Source organism: Physeter macrocephalus, chromosome 9, assembly GCF_002837175.3.
Source record: "Physeter macrocephalus isolate SW-GA chromosome 9, ASM283717v5, whole genome shotgun sequence".
In the NCBI taxonomy this organism is placed as follows: Eukaryota; Metazoa; Chordata; class Mammalia; order Artiodactyla; family Physeteridae; genus Physeter; species Physeter macrocephalus.
Genome location: NC_041222.1, coordinates 23532757 through 23555907, shown reverse-complemented (window position 1 = coordinate 23555907; position 23151 = coordinate 23532757). Strand labels below are relative to the sequence as shown.

At 39.6% G+C, this 23151-nt stretch overlaps 2 protein-coding genes across 4 annotated transcripts in view; both read left to right on the top strand.

The window, feature by feature from the left end:
- Positions 1–8580, top strand: part of TMEFF1 (transmembrane protein with EGF like and two follistatin like domains 1) — a 98162-nt gene extending 89582 nt beyond the window's left edge. For 2 of the 3 annotated variants that reach the window (XM_024126479.2, XM_028493749.2), the window contains 2 exons: positions 3916–4074; positions 7573–8580. In XM_024126479.2, coding sequence (XP_023982247.1) covers positions 3916–4074; positions 7573–7657 — 244 coding nt within the window. In that variant the 3' untranslated portion in view covers positions 7658–8580. Of the gene's footprint in view, positions 1–3915; positions 4075–6401; positions 6449–7572 lie in introns of all 3 variants that reach the window. The other variant, XM_028493750.1, reaches the window with a different exon arrangement.
- A 468-nt stretch (positions 8581–9048) lies between these two features.
- Positions 9049–20515, top strand: CAVIN4 (caveolae associated protein 4). The gene is made up of 2 exons (XM_007122910.4): positions 9049–9592; positions 17062–20515. Exons 1-2 carry the CDS (start codon positions 9185–9187, stop codon positions 17740–17742), a joined length of 1089 nt encoding a protein of 362 aa, XP_007122972.1. The 5' UTR covers positions 9049–9184; the 3' UTR covers positions 17743–20515.
- The last annotated feature ends 2636 nt before the right edge of the window (positions 20516–23151 follow it).

The window sequence follows — 23151 nt, the reverse complement described above, 5'->3', positions numbered from 1 at the left end:
TATATGTGTATATATAGCACATCTTCTTTATCCATTTGTCTGTTGATGCACACTTGGGTTGCTTCCATATCTTGGCTATTGTAAATAGTGCTGCTATGAACATTGGGATGTAGGTATCTTTTCAAGTTAGTGTTTTTGGTTTTTTCTGGATATATGTCCAGGAGTGGAATTTCTGTGTCATAAGGTAGGTCCATTTTAGTTTTTTGAGGAATCTCCATACTGTTTTCCATAGTGGCTGCACAATTTACATTCCCACCAACAGTGTAGGAGGGTTCCCTTTTCTCCACATCATTGCCAACATTTGTTATTTGTGGACTTTTTGATGATTGCCATTCTGACAGATGTGAGGTGATATCTCATTTTTTTTTTGTTTTACATTTTGTTAATAGCGATGTTGAGCATCTTTTCATGTGTAAGCCATCTGTGTGTCTTCTTTGGAAAAATGTCTACTCAGGTCTTCTGCCCATTTTTTTTAAATTTTTAAAATTTATTTTTATTTTTGGTTGCATTGAGTCTTAGTTTTGGCACGCGGGATCTTCGTTGAGGCATGTGGGATCTTAAGTTGTGGCGCGAGGGCTCCTCGTTGCAGTATGCGGGCTTCTCTCTAGCTGTGGCGTGTGGGTAGTCTCTCTCTAGTTGTGGCACGCAGGCTTCAGGGCACATGGGCTCTGTAGTTTGTGGCATGCAGTCTCTCTAGTTGAGGTGCGTGAGCTCAGTAGTTGTGGCATGCAGGCTTAGTTGTCCCATGGCATGTGGGATCTTAGTTCCCTGAGCAGGGATCGAACCTGCATCCCCTGCATTGTAAGGCGGATTCTTTACCACTGGACCACCAGGGAAGTCCCTTCTGCCCATTTTTTGATTGGTTTGTTTTTTTGATATTGAGTTGTATGAGCTGTTTATATATTTTGGGTATTAACTCCTTATCAGTCATATCATTTGCAAATATTTTCTGCCTTTCAGTAGGTTGTCTTTTCGTTTTGTCTATGGTTTCCTTTGCTGTGCAAAAGCTTTTATGTTTCATTTGGTCCCATTTGTTCAGTTTTGCTTTTATTTCTTTTGCCTTGGGAGCTAGATCCAAAAAAATATCGCTACGATTTATGTCAGAGTGTTCTGCCTATGTTCTCTTCTAGGTGTTTTGTGGTTTTCAGGTCTTATGTTTAGGTTTAATCCATTTTGAGTTTATTTTTGCATATGGTGTGAGGAAATGTTCTAATCTCATTCTTTTACATGTAGTTGTCCAATTACTGTGATTCTTTTGAACAACTGGCTTGATTTCATTTTGTGGAGATTGTATTTTGTATCTGTGATTTTATCTCTTCCTTTTCCTCCTCCTTTTCCATTTCCTTTTCCTTCTCCCCTCCCCTTTCCTTCTCCCCTCCCCTCCCCTTTCCCTCCCCTCCCCTCCCCTCCTCTCCTCTCCTCTCCCCTCCTTTCCTCTCCCCTTCTTTCCTTCATCCAATGGTTTTTAGTATATTCACAGAGTTGTGCAGTCACCACAGTCAGTTTTACATTTCATTACCCCAAGAGGAAACTCTATACCCTTTAGCTATTACTCCCAAATCTCCCCATCCTCCTCAGCCTTAGACAACCAATAATCTACTTTGTCTCTATAGATTTATTTATTCTGGTTATTTCATTTAAGTGGATTATATTCATATAATATGTGGTCTTCTGTGTCTTTCACTTAGCATACTGTTTCCAAGGTTTATCCATGTTGTGGCATATATCGGTATTTTGTTCCTTTTTGTGGCTGAATAATATTTCATTGGATGGGTATTTTTTAATCCACTTACCAGTTGATGAATAGTTGGACTGTTTCCACTTTTTGGCTATTATGAATAATGCTGTCTTGAATAATGTTTTGCAAGTTTTTGTGTGGACATATGTTTTAATTTCACTTGGGTAATTGCCTAGGAGTGGAATTGCTGGGCTAAATGCTAACTCTATGTTTAACTTTTTGAGGAACTGCTGGACTGTTATCAAAAGTGGCTGCATCATTTTATGTTCTCTACAGTAACCTTGTCATCACCTGTTATTATCTGACTTTTTCTTTTTTTGCGATACGCGGGCCTCTCACTGTTGTGGCCTCTCTCTTTGCGGAGCACAGGCTCTGATGCGCAGGCTCAGCGGCCATGGCTCACGGGCCCAGCCGCTCCGCGGCATGTTGGATCTTCCCAGACCAGGGCACAAACCCGTATCCCCTGCACCGACAGGCGGACTCTCAACCACTGCGCCACCAGGGAAGCCCTTATCTGACTTTTTGATTTCTAATGGGTATATTAGATACCTCATCATATAGTGGTTTTGATTTGTATTTCCATGATGACTAAGGATGTTAGTGCTTATTTGTCATGTATCTATCTTGTGTGGAGAAATGTCTATTCAGATATTTTGCCTATTTTGTATTTTTTTGTCTTTTTTAAAATGAATTGTAATAGTAATTTTATATATTCTAGATACAGTCTCTTATCAGATAAATAGTTTGCAAAAATTTTCTCCTGTGGGTTATCTTTCACTTTCTTGATAGTGTCCTTATGTACAAAAGATTTAATTTTGATTTAGCCCAATTTAACTTTTTTGTTGTTGCTTTTGTTGTCATATGAAGAAATCATTGCCTCATCTAAGGTCATGAATATTTACTTTCCTTTTTTCCCCCCAAGAGTTTTGTAGTTTTAGCTCTTACATTTAGATCTGTGGTCCATTTGACTTAATTTGTGTATGTTGTGAGAAGGAGGTCCAGCTTCATTCTTTTGTATGTGGATGCCCAATTGTCCCAGCACCATTTGTTGAAGAGACTGTTCTTTTCCCATCAAGTTGTCTTAGCACCCTTGTAGAAAATCAGTTGACCATAGATGTATGGGTGTATTTATGGGCTCTCAATTATGTTTTCCGATCTGTATATCTACTGTACTACTATTTTTTGTCTGCTAGGAAGCTTAGAACCCAGTGTGCAACCTTCTGGCAGGTGGCTAGGAACCTCAAGGGTAGGATTGGTGGACTCACATCACCCCTGGCTTCCCCTGTTTACTTGCTTCCAGGTTTCTTTCTTGCTATGTGTGTTTTATTAAAAATTATTTTTTTGTAATGAAGTGTGGGTCATTAATAAATATCCTTATACATCAGATGTTTTATTAATCAGTTCTAACCGAAGGCTGGCTAATTTACACATTTTGCTTCTGTCAACTAAAAAATGTGAATTTTCTATTAAGTATCTTAAATGTTTCCCCCTGTCAAATTACTATCATCACCTGATGTTGCCTTTTTATTTACTTTTAATTGGAATTCAGATAATTTCTAAGATTCACACCTATTTGACTGCTTGGCTGTGTTTCTGTCATTAATAACTTATTTTCATCTCCCCCCCTGCATTTTAAATGATTATATTATGTGTACTGAAAAGTATCTTGAATATAATTTGGTGTTATGTTCAGAGAACTGTAAATGTTTATACCTATTTATTCAATAATCCCACTTCCAAGTATCTAGCCTAAGGGATAACACTAAATTTAGAAAAGTGCACATTCATCATAATATCCACCACACCTAATTCATAATTCTGAAAAATGGAAAATAACTGATATGTCTAAGAGCAAGGAATAGATAAGTTAGCTGTATTATAACCACTGAATGGGATATTGTGAATCCATTTTTAAATGGCAGTAATAAAGTAGTATAAAGACTACTTAGCAACTTTAAAATTAATGTGATATAATGATAAGTGGAAGAAGCACTTTATAAAATAGTCATCTTAGAAAGAGTAGAAGGAAATACAATGATGGCAATATTTTTTTTTTAGATGGTGGGAGAGTGCCTGATTTGCTGTTTTTGTTTAAGTTTGTCATTCTTTTGTATGTTTTAATTTTAAAACCTGGAATTATTGAAATTTATAGGAATCCTTTTTTTCCCCTTTTTCAGATGTGAATCTGGTTACACTGGACAGCACTGTGAAAAGACAGACTTTAGTATTCTCTATGTAGTGCCAAGTAGGCAAAAGCTCACTCATGTTCTTATTGCAGCAATTATTGGAGCTGTACAGATTGCCATTATAGTAGCAATTGTCATGTGCATAACAAGGTAGGTAATGGCCTAAGAAACACCACTTTCAATTAGAGGTGGGTGGCTGTTAAAGAAGAACCTTGAAACACTCAAAATGATAGGGACTTTATGTCCACCAGCCTATTAGGAAGAAATCCTAGCATCAGTTCTCTAAGGTTTCCATGTAGGTCTGACCTCTGAGTGTCTTGCCGCTTTAGAATTTGGTCAAGAACTCACTCCCAGGGTTACAGGCTTCAAGCAGAGGAAGCGTGAGGATATTCAGTGGCATAAAGGAATTTCGAGATCTTAGAACTATGTGTGTGCATCAAGCACTGAATTTAGGGACAGTGATGGTAGCAGAATGGTCTGCACATGCACTTAAGAGCCATGCAGAAACTTTTTAAGTCCTGCAGAACTGATTAGGTCTTATGCCCTAAGAATATACTTTATCCATAGTAAATATAATAAGGGAAGAAATCAGAGGTTAAAGAAAACTGCTTTTTTATATGTTGTCTTAACGTTGCTTCATTTTCTGGAATACAGTCATAAATATTAAACTTCAAAATTCTCTATCATAACTAAAACTGTTGGAGTTTACCATAACTAACTCCCAAACTAAAGGACATATTTGGAGTGCAGTTAGCCTAAAAATGGGTGTTTTCCAGGCTAAGTGGAAATATGTAAGTCAGAACTGAACTGGACCTGGGAGAAGTCAAAGCAAATTAAGTTCATCTTGTCTTTATGCTTCCCAGTCTCATGTCTTTTCTTCTTGCTTGCTTTGTCCTACCCCCTTTAAGGCTTGGTTCAGAGTCCCATAAACATCATCTCTATACTTTTCTGTATTATTCTGGGCAGAGGGTTGGAATTTATCAAGTGCAGATATTGGCAGGCCATAATGGATTTATGGCTCTTCTATCCAAAGACAGGATAGAAGCAGATCTTCAGTGGTCTCAGCCATCTGGAGCTAAAACGATAAATCTAGAAATGATAAAAAATATTCTCTGAGTAGCAGATATTTTTCATAAAATTTAAGCACTAAAGCCAGTGGACTTTTATTCTGTAGAACAGATGATCTGCCCTTAGGCAAGACTACTGAGTATAAAATTTGACAGTAGATTAAAGTAGAGACATAATATTATAAAAAATAATGACAGCACAAAGAGAAAATAGAAAAGAAAACTACCATGTAACAGCAGGGCTGCCTGTGGCTATTTAACATAGGCTCAGAGGTTAAGTAATTTGCCTGTGGTCATCCAGCTAGCAAGTGGAAGTGTCTGGATTTGGATTTGGTGCTGCCTCATTTCCTAAATCATTCCTCTTTCCACTGAACCACCAAGAGGAGGAGGGTCTATGTTGAGTCATCTTGGGAAATATATTTGCCAAGTATGACCATTGCATGGGAGCAAGGTTCAAACCTAATTTTGTAGTGGTTCAGGGTTTTTGAACAGGGGAGGGACTTGGTATGAACCATTTTTCCAGAGCATTAATCTGAGTATCATCTGAAAAATTCACCAGAGGAGAGAAAATGTGAGGTTGGGGGAGACCATTTAGGACATTATTAGAGTAAAACAGGAGTGGAGTAACAGATGATTTGGAAGATGAACGAAAGAAATAAGGTAATAAGGTAAAGGTAAGAGAAGATTTTGAGGCCCAGTGATAGTGCCATCTTTAAGATCAAAGGATGTTAAAGTCAGCAGGAAGTTACTTTGCATTCAACCCCTTCATTCTAGAGAAGTGAGGAAACTGGAGCCCTGGGATGGGAAGTATCTTAGCCAAGATCACAGGGATAGTTCAGCCCTTTATACAGATCCTATCCAGCCTTTTGTCCAGCTCGCTGCTTTGATTCTCACTGTGCTGTAATCCTCAACGACTAAATTAAAGATACCCGGCAAGTAGTTTTCAAGGTAGTACCCCCCCAATTTATACCCCAAATGCATTTGCTGCCTTCACAGACATGTCAGCATTGCCATATATTTATTTTTAACTGTGTTACAGTGTCTTCACTGCCCTCCATCTCTATGTCTGAAGGGTCACCTCATTGAATTTATCACAGGTCTCTCGCTGAGGGCTTTTTATTGTGGCATTTTCTCCTCTAGAATGTCTTGCTCATGTGGATTTAGGATATTATAATTATGCACTTGGACTTATCTGCATTGCATTTTTAAGGAGTGCCTCTCCCACATAGTCCATTACGGGACAGCTGTTCACTTATCCTGGGGTGGCTGTTACATATGAGGAATCTTCCTTTAAAAGGATGTTCTCACTGACCCACTTATCAAGACTGCATAAGTGAAATTTTCTTCTTTTATGCTTGTAATCTTCTTTCATGTTGAACATCACCTTAGCCAAACCCCTTTATTGTATAGATGAAAAAACCGTGGTCCTGGGAAGTTGGAACTTGTCCAATGTCAAGGTGAGTTTGTGACAGTTGCAGAGCGTTGCTTGCCCTCTCAACCAGTGTCCCCATTTATGAAATGGAGATGATTCCATCACTGTCTACCTCCAAGTGTTTTTATGAGGATGAGTAAGATAAAATCTGTGAAAAACAGTATGTAAAATGGAAGCGTTACCATCAAGGCTTTTAAGTCAAGACAAAGTAGTGAGTGCTCTTTGAAACTGAAAAAAACCTGGAACCTTACGGTAGAAGCACTCATTCTCTCAAGACTTTCTTTCCATTAGATTATAAGTTCCTTGCTGGCAGAGATTTTAGAGGTTAGTCCAACTTTAATATTTAGTTATAGGAAGAGAAGGTTGCACAGCTAGTTTCTCGCAGAGTCCAAACTCAGAATTACTGGAACTCATCTCAGTCCCTTTATTCCATGTTGTGTAGCATAGCACTTTGTGCACAGTAAGAGCTGATATGTTTGCATTCTAGTGGGCAGGCACAAGAGCAGTGACGGCACGATGAGCTTTATACCCCCACGGAGGAACATGTACGGAACAGTGAGAGCAGAGTCGAGGAATATCCCTTCTGCCCCGGAGGGCAGTTCTATTCTGGGTTCTGTGGTGTGCCCTAGCAGGGTGTGGAATGACTTCTTCTTAGTTACTGTCTAAAATCACTAGGCATTTCCTGTGTATTCTGATATGAGGTTAATAAGCACATTTCTTCCTGATTTCTCCTTCATTTAAGCTGTCCTTGTCATTTTTGGGGGTGTCATCATGTTCAGGGAAAGTACATAAGCCAGGAGCCTTTCTACTGTCACAAGTTTATATGTTAGCAGTCACTGTGTCTTGGGAGCTGCCAGGCCAGAAGAAGGGTGGGGATTCCTCTTGGGGATGCACATGCAGCAGGGGAGACCCCAGGAGTGAGTTTCATTGTATTCATACCTGCATCATATATCTAACCCTCTCACCTCCCAGCTTTATAGAGAAGATGACAGTCTGACACGTTGGTCTCTCATCAAATAGCGTCTGTTTCCCTTTCATGTGGTCACATGCAATATGGCTTTACGTGTGAAGTGTGTGTTACTCTGGAAACATTTGAAATATCCTAAACAAAATGACATTTTTCTTTTTTTTTTTTTCTCAATTCAACAGAAAATGCCCTAAAAACAATAGAGGACGACGACAGAAGCAAAACCTAGGTCATTTTACTTCAGATACATCATCCAGAATGGTTTAAACTGATAACTTTTATATGTACACTGACCATGTGATGTACATTTGTCTTTTTTTAAAGAATGGAAATATTTATTTCAGAGGCCTTATTTTTGGACATTTTTAGTGTAGTACTGTTGGCTCGTATTTAGAATATTCAGCTACAACAGTTTTGGACTGTTTAGTAGTCTTTGTTTTATGTTTTTAAATACAGAAATTGATTTCACAAATTTGTACCACATGGTAATTCTAAGACTTGTTCTTTACCCATGGAATGTAATATTTTTGCAAAGATGGACCACTTCACAAATGGTTATAAAGTCAGACTCACTTCTTCCACAATGACCACAGCAAATGACCAAGCATGAACTGAAGGTAAAGATGTTTACAGATTACTTTTCTTACAAAAAAAAATCTAGAAGACTCTGTGTTTAGACATTTCAATGTTTTTGAGATTTATTAACCGATTTTTTAGACACTGCCTATCGCATGAATTGTAAAGCTGTGTGTGTTAGATGTAAAATATTTATAAGCTGTATGGACTGGAATTTGATCCTTTCTCTCTGAAAAAATAATTCTGAATTTTTAAAAGTATATGGTAGCAATGATGGAACGGATCACTGAAAAGTAGATTTAGATGTTGTGAAAATAGTCTGTTTAACAAACAGATTGGAATAAAGCCTACTCTATCATTTAAATTACTTCTATACACATTCATTTTTAAAGAAATATTTGTTTTAACATAAATAAACCAATTGTATCAGTGTTTGTGAATAAATGCAAAAATGATTGTTAACGATTGGTGCTCTTCACATGAGCTTAAAAATCATCTAAGACCTCTATCCAAATTTGTCCTGTAGTAATAGCTATACTAATAGATTGTTGGTGTTTAAAGATCTGAAGTGTGAATAGAATGTATTCAGCTGTTTAACATGTAGTTTAGGTATTCAGAAGTATGCATGTAGAATTTAAGAATATGTTCAAAATATTAATTTTAATATTTGGTTTGGAAAAGCATGTTATAATATAATGTTTTCACTATACGGCCTCTGTTTTGGTGTGTTTATTTACTGTATTCTTTGATATTGACATATCAGTATGTTTAATATGTGAAATTAATAGAAAAAGCAAATTTCAGTTCAAAATTCCCATTTGCTTTTACAAATACTGCTTGAAATTGTCTAAAGATAGAAGCTTCACTCAGCGCTTAGAGTTTGCTTTTGTTGGTTATTTGGCTTCTAGGCTTAATATTAGTAACATGGTGGCTTTAGGCAACTTTTTTTTTAAAAAGCTTTCCTCTTCTACCCACACAGTCTTATTTGAGTCCCTTAGTCATCAGTAAGCATGTTTGGAACAGCACCCAGTGCTTTTGCAAGGGTTCATATTGCAGAACAGTCACGTATGGGTATTTGTAGTTACAAATACTTGACCAGTCTCCAGGGGTGGGGTTTCCAACCCTTTAAACAACCCTGTTCCCTGTTATCAAGCTAACTTTTTGCTCTCAGTGCCAGATTGATTGTGCTAAGACATCTTTCACTGAGAAATAAATAAAATGGAGCATAATGGGTCTGCTTCAAATGCTGATAAAATCCACCAGAATCGCCTGTCGAGTGTGACAGAAGATGAAGACCAAGACGCTGCTCTTACCATCGTGACTGTGCTGGACAAAGTAGCTGCCATCGTGGACAGCGTGCAGGCCAGCCAGAAGAGGATAGAGGAGAGACACAGGGAGATGGAAAATGCCATAAAGTCCGTCCAGATTGACATGCTGAAGTTTTCACAGTCACACAGCAACACAGGTTATGTCATTAACAAGTTGTTGGAGAAAACGCAAAAGATCAGTGCTCACATTAAAGAAGTGAGGGCCCGAGTGGAGAAGCAACAAACTCACGTCAAAAAAGTTGAAACCAAGCAAGAAGAAATAATGAAGAAGAACAAATTCCGTGTGGTAATATTCCAGGTAAGCTTGCACCTGTGTTTAGCTCGATTACTGCTATCTCTTGCATCCTTTAATGGCCAAAAGGTCCTATCAGACCTGTCACGTGGTAACTATTGTGTATATGCGTGTGGTAGAGTTCTGTATCATCAGAGATCTCAGGATAAAACCATTTCTATGTTAACTGGTATACTATCATGTCAGTGTTTTGTGCTTCTCAACCATTTCATGTAATATGAACTGTGGATCATAGCTGAGTCTATTTCTTGCCTTTGAAACTTAATATTGGTAAGCCGCTTTTGGCATATTAGCTGTATTAGCATGATGCCCTCTCAAAGCCTTTGAGAAGGTTAGGAGTAGAAGATATCTAAGAAGGCTCCAGTTTAAAATACCTTTTTGTTGTAGAAAAAAAGAAACTGAGGACCTGTAGCCCTGCAATGTGGTTCTTTCTCTTATTATGGAGAGCCCAGAAAGCCCTAAACAGTAAAATGTAAACTTTTCAGAATATAATTTGTCTATTGGAATTTTTACCTATAATAATGTATAAGTCACAATAATAAGACAAATGGTCTATTTCTTAATGAACAATCAGACAGCTGTTCTTTTTCTTATTGTTATATAAATGTAGGAGTCACATAATTGATTCCTTATATTTGATTACCAAGTCTTTACTTAGCTGAATTCTTCTAGCTGCACCGCACAGCTTGTGGGATCTTAGTTCCCTGATCAGGGATCGAACCCGTGCCCTCTGCAGAGGAAGCACAGAGTCCTAACCACTGAGTGCCTGGCAAGTCCCTACTTAGCTGATTTTACATGATAGTTTTTATGTGTCATTGTGTGTTGAGCTAATAAGTTCCTATCTTACTCTGCACTTGATACTCATGTTTTTTGAAATAGGAACACATCCATGGCAAATGCCTAATATCTATAATATATTTAAAAACTCTTACAAATTAAAAGGGAAAAAGTTGAACTTTCATGGTAGAAAAATTGGAAAGTCATTATCAGTCAGTTCACAAAAGACAAAGTAAATGAGCAAAATTCCATTTTCACCTATGTAAATATTTGCAGTTACTGAAACATATTCACAGAGTTTAAGAGTAGGAAATAATAAGCACTTTCATATTCTGCTGGTAGAATATTAAATGGTACATTTCTGGAGGGTGGTTTTGGTAGTATGTGTTAAGAACCTTAAAAATTCGCAAACCTTTTGGCCCCAAAATTTAATGTCAAAGAATTTGTTGTAAGCATAAAATCAGGAATGTGTGCAGGCATGTTCACTGGTACATATATGCAGTGTTATCACACTGTATTTTTAAAATGAATGTATGCCCATGTGCATAGGGAAAAGGCCTAGAAGAATAAAAACAAATTGAAATAGGAACACAGTTGGCAGGTATTTGTAAGATACCAGGGATGTGGGCCATAACTCCTGGGGCATTCTTTACACTTTAGTCAATTCTCCGTAGCCCACTGTTGGCTGATAAGGTTACACGGGGATGGCAGAGTGGTATTTTGGACCTGTATTTAAGAGCCTGTTGGTTATTTAGGAGGAAGAATGGGAGGAGAGAGAGGGTTGCTTATTTCAAAGATAGTCAAGTTCGACTATGCCATCTGAAGGCCTTTACCATTTCCCTCTCCTCCCAGGTCCCTGAAAGTCCTTCTCCAGACTTAAATTTTTCAAAAAAAAAAATCAGTCATCTTACTCTCAGAAGCCAGTTGTAGTATATGTAATGGGGATCTAAATTTAGTACTGAAGAATGTAGTATCCATTCTTGAATTCGCTTTTCCACGGGCATTAACAGTTCATTGCAGCTCTGTTTACAATAGCCAGGACATGGAAGCAACCTAAGTGTCCATCAACAGATGAATGGATAAAGAAGATGTGGCACATATATACAATGGAATATTACTCAGCCATAAAATGAAACGAAATTGAGTTATTTGTAGTGAGGTGGATGGACCTAGAGTCTGTCATACAGAGTGAAGTAAGTCAGAAAGATCCTAGGGGTAAGGCGAGAATAAAGACACAGACCTACTAGAGCATGGACTTGAGGATATGGGGAGGGGGAAGGGTAAGCTGTGACAAATTTAGAGAGTGGCATGGACATATATACACTACCAAACGTAAAATAGAGAGCTAGTGGAAAGCAGCCTCATAGCACAGGGAGATCAGCTCGGTGCTTTGTGACCACCTAGAGGGGTGGGATAGGGAGGGTGGGAGGGAGGGAGACGCAAGAGATATGGGAACATATGTATATGTATAACTGATTCACTTTGTTATAAAGCAGAAACTAACACACCATTGTAAAGCAATTATACTCCAATAAAGATGTTAAAACAACAACAACAACAAAAAACAAAACAGTAATGGGTATAACTCACCCTCCACTTGCATGGGGCATGCCAGGAAACATTCTTGGTATCCAGCATTTCTTCTGAGAACCTTTGTGTGAAGAGTAGACCAGGTTAACAATCAAGATTAACAAAGGCTAAAGAAAGCAGAGGAGTTTCTGAGAAGTTCTAATTGACCCTTGTTTGTCTATTGACATAATTCTTTTTTTTTAAGTTGTTTCTATATTCACCTGTTTATTCCCTGAAAGTTGCTATTTTTTTTCTTTGAGTGCCTACAGTTACTTGAATAAATAGAAGATGGTATGAAAAAGGAAGGGAGAGGCACTAGTGAGAGACATAATGCTATGAAGAGTCTGTGAAATTAAGTTGTTCAGAGTAAGCAGCACTTTTATCAATAAGCAGTGGCGGCTTCCCTGGTGGTGCAGTGGTTGCGCGTCCGCCTGCCGATGCAGGGAAACCGGGTTTGCGCCCCGGTCTGGGAGGATCCCACATGCCGCGGAGCGGCTGGGCCCGTGAGCCATGGCCGCTGAGCCTGCGCGTCCGGAGCCTGTGCTCCGCAACGGGAGAGGCCGCAACAGAGGGACGCCCGCATACCACACACACACACAAAAAAAGGGGCTATCTCTTATAATGGGAGAGCATGTAAAGAAAAGATAAGTAAATACCAATGGATTCAATGATTCATTAGATATTAGAACACTGTATACAGCATTCATATGGGTTTGCTTAACAGTTAAAAGTCATATATATATGTGTGTGTGTACATATATATATATATATTTTTTTTTTTTTTTTTTGGCCAAGCTGTGCACCTTGCAGGATCTCAGTTCCCCAACCAAGGATTGAACCCAGGCTACGGCAGTGAAAGCTCCAAATCCTAACCACTAGACCTCCAGGGAACTCCCAAAATTCTTATAATTCATTCTTATAGTTAATATGTTTAAGTGGCTATATTGAGATTGCGCCTTCTACTAAAATTAACTTGAAGCTGAATAATTCAGCTGTAGTATACTTTCATTTCGATTTGGGTTTTTCCTCAAAAAGATTTCCCTAGATATATCTTTTGGTGGCAGTCTTTATTGCTATTTTATCTCCCACCGTTGTGTACGGCAGAGCTTTCACCTAATTCTGGACATTGGCATTGAAAAAAATTATCTGCTCTTTGTCACACAATTATGATTTCTCTTTGAATATGCTTTCACCTTAGCGACCTCCTCACCATGAAAGAAAGCCAGGAGGCTTACCATATCTTCTAACAATTTTGCTTACTAACCACATGCCCATGCCTCCCAAATGAGGCATTTGGCCATTCCCTAATGATAAGTCCCGGACTTCTAAATATTTGAAATTCTCTTAGCAGTATTACTTTGATAATCAGGGCCATTATATTCTGACTCGTAATACTCATTTTGTTACAAAAATAATCTTTTTACCTAAAATTTTACATGAAAAAATGTATAATAATTGTATTTGGAAATCAACTATAATTCAGCTGTATAATTTTCAATTATTATTACAGTGTATTCACCACTAACTCATGGTATCTCTGACTCATAGGAGTTGCAACAAATAGATTTACACAGCAGGTACTTTCTCTGTCTCTACCCCTGTTTTGTTTTGTTTTTAAGCCTTATTTTGTAGAGTTTGTTGTGCAGTTGAAGAAGGGTTTGTGATTCCTTAGTTAAGCCATAACTGATTTCTTCACAGCAGGATTGTGAGAGTTTTTCCCTATGAAACAGTAATTATTTGGCTCCTTTTCTAATTATACGTGCTCAGTCCATACCCACCCACTCAGTGCTGCTGAAGTTACTCCCTGTAGTAGTTGTCAGGAAAGGAGAGGAATCATGTTGCTGCTTCTGATTCATCAGAGAGCTATGAGATACCCACCCTGCCTTTTTTTTTTTTTTAAGTTCCTAGACTCTCCAATCCTGTAGCCAAATAATTTAATTTTAAATAAGTATCCAGAGAAGTAAAGTTCTGGGGATACGTTCTTGACTATCAGGATGATAGGTTTTGGAATACGTATAAATGTATTTCTTACATAGTAAATTTTTTGGTTGAACAGGTTTAATCTGGATCTCAAGTAGGAGCACAGTTTCTTTTAGAAATTTCAACTCGTGGGTTCAGTTAAAAATCTCATGATCTTTAAAGTTTTTCCTGTTTAGTTTTAGAAACAACCCCTAAGTAGCAAGTTGGGGTCCTTTAGCAGCCATGTTTCTGGCCTGGTTCTCAAGGTTACCGGTGTCTGCCATGTTCCCAAATCCAACTTGATGAGTCCTTACCCTTTTGATACATTTGACATAGTTGGTCCCTCCCTCTCTTCTTGAAACTTTTTCCCCCTTGGCTTCTGGGGGTGCCTCTCGCTCTTGGATTTCCTCCTGCCTCACTGGCTGATATTTCTCCTTTTTGGTTCTTTCTCATCTCTTCCTTCCTCTTCTTCTTTTTTTTTTTAAAAAATATTTATTTATTTATTTATTTGGCTGTGCCGGGTCTTAGCTGTGGCATGTGGGATCTTAGTTGCCCCATGAGGGATCTTTGTCGCAGCATGAGGGATCTTTAGTTGCAGCATGCAGGGTCTTTAGTTGTGGCATGTGAACTTTTAGTTGTGGCATGTAGGATCTAGTTCCCTGACCAGGAATTGAACCCGGGCCCTCCTGCATTGGGAGTATGGAGTCTTAGCCACTGGATCACCAGGGAAGTCCCTCATCTCTTCCTTCTTATGTTCATGTCCAAAATCCATTTATCTATCAATAATACCAAAATTCAAAAATCTGTAAAAATAAAATTTTTATCATAACTTATCCTGAACTCAGTGGATGCCAAAACCCAACCTCAAGTAGCATGAGGCTGTTTATACTCTTTGTCCCACCTTAGAGTGAATATTTGTATTTTTTTGCCACAAAAAGGTTTCTTCCCAAGATCTCACTGGGAATGGTATGTAATAAATTATTTTCCCCGAATCTGAAATATTCTGATTTCTGAAAGGTAGCTTGGTTCCAAGGAGTTTTGAATAGTGGAGTGTAGACTCATTCATTCAATCTCTTGGTGATCTGTTTCATCTGGTCTCATGATTTTTAGTCTCATCTTTATGTTAATGATACCTAAATTTATCTCTAGTCCAGATCTCTCTCCTGAATCCCAGACTTATGTACTCAGCTGCCCACTCAACATCTCTGCTTGGATGTACAGTGGGCATCCCAAAGTCAGCATGTTCAGATCCCATCCTTTCCCATCTCAGTGAATGGCTAATCTGTCCTTCAGCTGCTCAGGCCCTGGACTAGAGAATCATCCTTGACACTCTCCACATCTCAATCTAGCATCAGCAGATCCTGTTGTTTCCTACCTTCAAAGTGGATCTGGAATCAGGCCACTTCTCACCGCCACCTCTGTCAACACCCTGATCCATCTCTTACCTGATTGAGCTCAGTGGTCTCTAACTGCTGTCCCTGCTTCTCATCTTGCCCGCGATAGCCTCGTTTTCAGCAGGGTGACCCTTTTACAACATGGGTCAAATCATGTCATTATCCTCCTCAAAACTTTTTAGAAGGCTTCCTATTGCACTCGGAATAAGAGCCACGGTCCTTATGATCAGATATAGAGCCCTACGTGAGCTGGCCCTCCCACTAACTCTTTTACCCTCTCTCCTCCTCTTGCCCCTTGCTCACTCTGCTTCAGCCACACTGCCTTCCTTGCTGTTTCTCGTTTCCTCCCAGTTATATGCATTACCTTCAGGTCTAGGCTTGGATGTCACCTTATTAGTGAGGCCTTTCCGAGCATCCTCCCCAGTCACTGTGTATCCCCCTGCCCTGCTCTATTTTTCACCTTAGCGCTTATCACCATCCAACATACTATGTAAGTAACTTGTTTATTTTTCTCTTCAAGAATACAAGTTCTTTTACTCTGTTTTACTCACGGGAGGTTCTCAGTTCCTAGACTAGTGACTGGTGCATGGTAGGTGTTTAGTAAAAATTTGTCGAATGAAGGCGTATGCTTCTTATTTGTTCCAACCGTCATTTGTTGAGTATACCTACTATGTGCAAGGCACTCTGATAGAGGCCAGGCATAAGACATAAATAAGATACATCTCTGCTTTCATGGAAGCTATTATTTAGTGAAGGCCTCAGGGAGACATATATAAATGAGTAGAGTTCTAATTCAATTCAGACTGTGATAAATGTTATAAGTAGAGGAATACACGTGTCATTTTGGTATAAATTGGAGACAGGTTTGACCTCTGGGGGAAGCTGGGGATATTTGAATTGATTCGAAAGATTTTATTCACAAAACTGGAAAGAGGTGAAAGGTAGCAAAAACCACGTTTATAAAGGCATGCAGGGATGAAAACAGTATGTGTTTAAGGAACTCAGAGGGGTTGTGTTGCTGGACTGGAGGAGTGGGAAAGTAGGTTTTGCTCAAACTGAAGAGCCTTCTAATTACGCTGAAGAATTTGAACTCTATCCTTTGAGTATCGGTGAGCTCCCCAATGTTTTAAAGGAGAGAAAGCATGGGATCAGAGCTATGTTTTAGAAACATTTCTCAGGAAATACTTTGGTGATGTTTTGGAGATATAGGTATTGCACGAGTTCAGGCCTGAGATGACAGGGCCTGAATTAAGTCGTTGGTAGAGGCAAGGAGGAAGGAGGCGGGAACAGAGGAGTTAGTAGTTATTAAGCAATATTATCAACAGCGCTTAGTGACCAGTTGGATATGGGATGAGGAGAGGGAATATTTGGGACCATGCTTCTGAGGTTTCTCTGGGTGGCACCTGGAGGTATTGGTGCTGAGAGGTCCAGGAAAGGATGATGGCTGGGCCTTGATTTTTGGATATGTGAAGTTAGAGGTTCCTGTGTTACATCTAGGTGGAGAAGTCTTTCTGACTTTTAGAAATGGGTTTTCATCTTAGGGGAAGGGGAGAGGTGAAGGTAAAAGATTTGTGAGTCTGCTTGCTTGGATTTGAAGGTAGAGCCGTGGATAAGTTTGCTTGGGGTGAGCTTGGAAGATGAAGAAAAAGAAACCCTGAGAAATGCCAGCATTTAAGGAGTGGGGGGAGGATACGCAGCCCGTGGAGGAGATTGAAAAGGTGTGGCTGGAAGGTTAAAGAACCCATCGCTAACATGCTTGCCTTCTCTCTCCTTCAGGAGGATATTCAGTGTCCAACGTCCCTGTCTATTGTGAAAGACAGAAGCTTGACTGCTGAGGGTCCAGAGGAGGAGGACGATATCTTCGATCCTCCAGTTGATCTGTCTTCGGATGAAGAATATTATGTTGAAGAGAGCAGATCTGCCAGGCTTAAAAAGTCAGGCAGGGAGCGCATTGATAATATCAAAAAGGCCTTTTCCAAAGAAAACATGCAGAAGACGCGGCAGAATTTTGACAAGAAAGTGAACAGAATTAGGACTAGAATAGTGACACCAGAGAGGAGAGAGCGGCTAAGGCAGTCAGGGGAGAGGTTAAGGCAGTCGGGGGAGAGGCTGAAGCAGTCAGGGGAAAGGTTTAAGAAATCTATTTCTAATGCAGCTCCTTCAAAGGAAGCTTTTAAGATGCATAGCCTTCGGAAAACTAAAGACCGTTCTGTGGCCGAAGGTCCCGAAGAGGTCAGGGAGATAGAGGTGGACATCATTGCCAGGAGCGAGTCTCTGGGCCCCATCAGTGAGCTGTACACCGAGGTGCTCAGTGAAACAGACCCCGAGGAGGCCAGAGCCTCACATCCTCTCCAAGAAGGCGGGGAAATCTCAACCCCCGAGCCTTTAAAAGTTACTTTTAAACCCCAGGTGAAAGTAGAGGATGACGAATCTCTTTTGCTAGATTTAAAGCAGTAATTATAAAGAGGAATTAAGTATAATTGTAAGTCTCCTTAATCACACGGTTTTAGTTTAATTAGTATAGTCATTTACATGTATATGCCATATAGGAAAACATAAATGGTATGGCTGTCTCGTTTCTTAGGTTTAAAATTTTAAAGGTAATACAATTATTAATATACATTTCCTTAATTAATATACACTTCCTGGGGAATTCTTTTTTTTTTTTTCCCTCCCCCAGGACTTACATGATTCTATCAGCTTTCTCTCCTAGGTCACCTCTCATGGCAGCTGTGGATTTTTAAGTTCCTTTCTCTTGCCCATCAGAAAAATAGTTTCCTAGTGAGGTCCAATTAGGTGTTTGGTAGTCTACAATAAATGAAGGCCAAATTTATGGCCATCATTTATTTGCAAGTGAACTCTCGATTTTGGTCTAGATTAATATTGTGGCCAAGCTCAAAGGGGAATAAGTCACATGTGGATCTTATCTCTATGTTCAAATCAATAGATTTTTTAGTAAATTAGCAGTCACACCCCTTTTTGATGCCTTTGCATAAAAACATTGAAGTGCTGGACTTGAGCATTTAGTTCTGGCATCACAGCTTTGCTTACAGGGAGCCACTTGGCAAGTCGTCTAATGGTCTGGTCAGTACAACGGAGAGGGTTCGCCTGTCCTACCCTTCTCAGAGGACTGTTGTGAAGATAAGGAAATGTTATACATTCTGGGAGAACAAGAGCTATTTCCAGAGAAAACAAACCCCACTGGTTCCTGAAAAGCAGAATCGAAATAATTCCATCTTCTGAAAAAGTCCTGAGCTCCAAGCAGTGCGGACCTAGGTCGGACAGACACTAAAGTTGGTCTTCAGAAGCGTTTTCACAGAATCAGGAATCAAAAGTCAATGTTTGGGTGACATCTTTTTTGTCAAAGACTAAAACCAGACCTTGGGTTTGAGTTGGGTCTTAAAACGTTTCCTGGAAAATTCTTTTCTGATTTTCTTCTGATTCAGATCTCTGGTGGACTGGAGCAGCATTGTTTTGAGCAGCATGAAGCCTGCAACTGTGGCTGTGTCTTCTAGAGGCCTTTCTAAAGTCAGCCCTTGTGCAGTGCTTGGAAATGACCTCAGATGCTTCTGATTTCCAGAGTGAACCCCTCAGGGCCCATCCGTCCAAAACAGTGTCCACAGGTGTTCATCATAACTGCTTTGGGAGGAAGCCAGAGTCCACTTATTTGTTAGCTGTAGATCTAGCCAATCTAGAAGTAGATATTATTGCTAAAGAAAGAGAAATGGTCATACTGGTTCTGCACTTGTGTATGTTTAAATCTTCTGGTTTGTAAAAGGGAAGAAATGATGGAATTGTGGAATTTGAAGAGTTTGGACAGCAGTCAGCTTTCAGTCAGTTTTGGATGCTCAAGTAGTAATTAAAAATTGTAATGTACACACACACACATACACACACACACACACACACACACACACATACACACACACAATCAGCTTTAAAATATTTAACTCAGTTACCCAGCTGTTTGGGTTTGGGAGTTTGATTCAGTATCATTTCCTCTTCACTCTGCGTGAATACATAAAATCATGAATTGTTAATCTCATTATCTTTTTATTGAAAACCAAAGTGTATACAGCTTTGAACAATATTTTAAAAGGAATAATTTTTAAAATGTTACAGTTTAGAAAGAGCTTGGATGCCTAATCACACATTTCCTTAAAGCCATAATAAATTTGAATTTAAAAAAGACATTATTACAAAGTTTGATGTCAGTGTCCTATTTGTAAATATTTTTACTAGTAATGAATGCAAACAGTATGGCATGTATTTGATGTAGTAACCCTACTCATAATAGATATGTTTCTAGGTTAAGCAGAATGTAAAGAAGTTATATGCTTTTTTTTTCTGGCCCTACACAGGATAACTATCAATTGAGCAAAATATCACTGTCAAGGAATTTTTGTAAAGTCCATTTGCTTACTGACCCATTATATAAGCAGACTTGATATGTTATGGAACATTTCCCACATAGGTACGTTTGAATTTTGATTTAGAAGGCATTATAGCCTGGCCAGCTCTTCATCATGTTAGACTCTGAACAATTTCATGTTCCCAGAGGTTCATTGTAACTTACACTGCTTTCTTGGTACTAGGATTTTCCCCTCCATGTCACTTCTGTCTCTCAACATTTCCCCCTGTGTTTAGAGCATTCCTCAATTCCACATTCATAATTTTTTCTCCTTTCACCACATTCTCTTGACGTAAAGAATGTCTGTTTATTATAGGCTGCAGAATCATACATCTTCATTTAATGCAAGGAATAGTCTAGTCAACATTCTCTATTTTTAAAGTTTCAGACAACACAGATTTTCTGCTCATTTTACTCTTCTGTGTTTTTGAAATTATATGTTAGATTTTAAACAGTTTATTGAAATAAAACCATTAGCAGGATTTATCCCCTTTTCTTTCTGTGAGGCAGAACAATACAACATCCATAGACACCCAGGGCATGGAGCCCACTCTCAGGCTCTACTATAGAATAGACAAACGAGAAGATGGAAGTGCAACTCTGTCTCCTGCACATGATGGATCCAGAGGCTTTCTTCTCAGGGTCTATGGTGGCCTGGTTCTGGGTCATAGATTAGAGAAAAGGGCCCAATGTGAATAGTGATAAGAGGAGCATGAAAATTCAGCTTGTTGAGAGCATATTTGTGGTGTGTGTAAACTCCCTTGAACAAGTTTTCATAAATTAAAAATACAAACCAAACTACAGTATTTCATTTTGACTTTATTGTTTGCCTTCCATGTACGTATACGGGTTTGGTTCAGAACAGTCTGAAGTTCACTGTGATTCTATCAGCTAGAGAGCATGGGTCATGTTATGTAAAATATTTCACAGAATCACTGTTAACTCTACAGTCCCCATACATGAAATTACTGGGCCTGTTTTTCTTCTGAGACATGTTTTCTATAGCTTTTATTGAACCCTACTAAAAATATTATAGGTTACAATCCCCAAATAATTGCTGTGGTGTATCTGAGTCAAGACTATGGAGAATGACCACTGTGATCTTATCCTCAGTTCTGTTGGAATTTGGGGCATGCTAGTATCTGGTCTGTAGTGAATGAAAAATGAATAAGCCTTAGTGCTGAGTTTTGTGTGTCATTCTTGTGACCACTTCTGAGTTAGGTGATTTCTGAGGATTTATAGCTGTCCTTAGCAAGTCAGAATCCTTCAGTGTATTTCTTGGGTGGATAGGAGATCTACGATAACTAGTTCTTCACTGTGAGTCTCTTAGGACATCCAAGGATCCCCAAGAGAATAGCATGGAGTGGCAGAATATCCTCAGGCTTTGAATTTACTCTGGGCATCTTCCTAAAATCAGCTGTGCTTGTCAGGGGTTGTCCTAGACTGCACTGCCACTTGATGCCTTTGCTCATGCCGTTTGTCTCTCTTGTGGTTTGGGAGATGAGTTTCAAGTTCAGTGATAATGTCCATTTCCTTCTTGTAGCTTTCCTTGGTTACCTCCCACCCCTTAGGAAGGGTGTGATTAATTCCATATAGTCAATATACATAGCACCTTTGATCTGCCAGATTCTGTGTGAGGCACTGAGAATTCAAAGATGAATAGAACATAGTCCTTGCTCCTTCCCCTTCCCCCTCTCCCCTTTTCTCCCCTCCCCTTTCCCAGCCCTCATCTCAGACTCACTGTTTCTAGGAGTCCGTCAAGTCAAAATTCAGCAACGTGACTAGGGCTGTGTATAATATGATGGAACTGTAGAGATGGAAGATGTTGATATAGAATTTTGATTATACGTCAGTCATACCACTTATCATTACATTTTAGTTAATTTGTGTGATTGTCTTCTAGACTATACTGTGCTGCTCAGTGGCAGGAACTCTATTCTATTCATCTTTGGGTCCCCAGCACTTGGGAGCCTCCCAAGTGCTAGGCATCATTAGGTATCATGATATGAAAAATATGAAAAATATGGACCCTGCACTTAAGGAGCTTTTCCTCTGGTGGAGAAGACAGACATGTAATCCAACATCATTGCATAATGTGATTGGAGCCTCATGTCTAAGAAAGGATGATGGGAGCATAGAGGAAGAGCGTCTAACAAACTGGGGAGGGGGTGTCAGGGAAAGCTAGAGAAAATGGTGCTTCACTTGGCATTTGAAGACCAATCAAGAGTCAGCTAAATAACAGAATTCAAGGCAAGATGCAGCTGGAGAGGTTGTATGAAGATGTTTTGGGTTTTATGTCAAAGGCCATAGAGAGCCATTGAGATGGAAAGCCGTGGAGTGCCATGACTGATGTTTGTGGAAGGATGTTCTGTTAACACAGCAGGGGCAGAGGGGCCAGTTAGTAGGCCCCTTACATTTTTCCAGATGAGAACAGCACCTGACCTCACGCATTAACAGAGCTCTGCACGGGATAAACTTAGATGTGGCTTGTGACAGGGATCAGATGATAGCCAGGTTTCTGACTTGGGTGAGTGGTCCTGCCATTCACTGAGACAGGAAATGTGGTATCCTGTCCTGAGACTCTTAGACAGTACTCTCCTGATGCCCCTCTTACTCTCTGCTCTGACAGCCTTTGTTGCTGGTCCCTTGCATAGCCTGAGAAACAAAGGGGAGCCATGCATATACTCCAGAAGCTCCCACACTAGAGGTCTGCCTAGTCTAGCCATTGTGGCTCTCACCCACGCTTGAAGAAAGCCTCATTTGGAGTGATCCTTTCCTGGTTCTAGCAAGTGCCTTGCCCTCTCCACCAGGACTCGAAAGTCCTTGGGAAGCAGCATTGCCTTTCAGATGTAAGGCCATTGTGAGAGCTTCTCTCCCATCAGTATCGTTGTTCAAGGCCAGATTTTTGCTTGCTCATTGTATGGTCCAAAGAAAAGCTGCCCTTGATCTTAGAATGGATGCTTTTGATTTGTTTATTTCTCTTTTTTTAATCTCAGCTGTTGTTTGGCACCCAAGGGTTCTAGCCAAAGCTGTGCTTGGTATTGCAGCTGACACTACAGTAAAAGCTGCTGTAACCTGGTATCTTGGCCAAGGCCAGTCACCCATGTAGCTACTCGGCTGCTGTGGCTACGGTAAGAGCCTCGATCTCATCATGGGTGCTTTGGTTTCACACCTCATCCCTTGGTGTCTGTCACATGAGATCTGAGTCACGGCATCACAAATGTATTAGGGGTTCAAGATGGGCTTTGATGCAACCCATTTTTCTTCTTTTCCAAGGTTCTGGCTGATGGAAGAGTTTGTTTCAGGATCACCAGCAAAATGGAGACCAAGGTGTCATCTTATTACTGGCTGGGCAAATGTCTAATACTTCCCCCAAATGCAGAGCATCTGGCGGATTCTGTTGGAGAATGTGGCTTAAACCTAAGATGGGAGAGAGAGAGAGAGAGAGAGAGAGA

What these genes read in the sequence shown, in the direction of transcription:
- CAVIN4 (XM_007122910.4), top strand. Translation starts at nt 9,185, where the DNA reads ATGGAGCATAATGGGTCTGCTTCAAATGCTGATAAAATCCACCAGAAT. An exon ending in TCCGTGTGGTAATATTCCAG is followed by an intron (nt 9,593 to 17,061) that starts GTAAGCTTGCAC and finishes TCTCTCCTTCAG; the next exon opens with GAGGATATTCAGTGTCCAAC.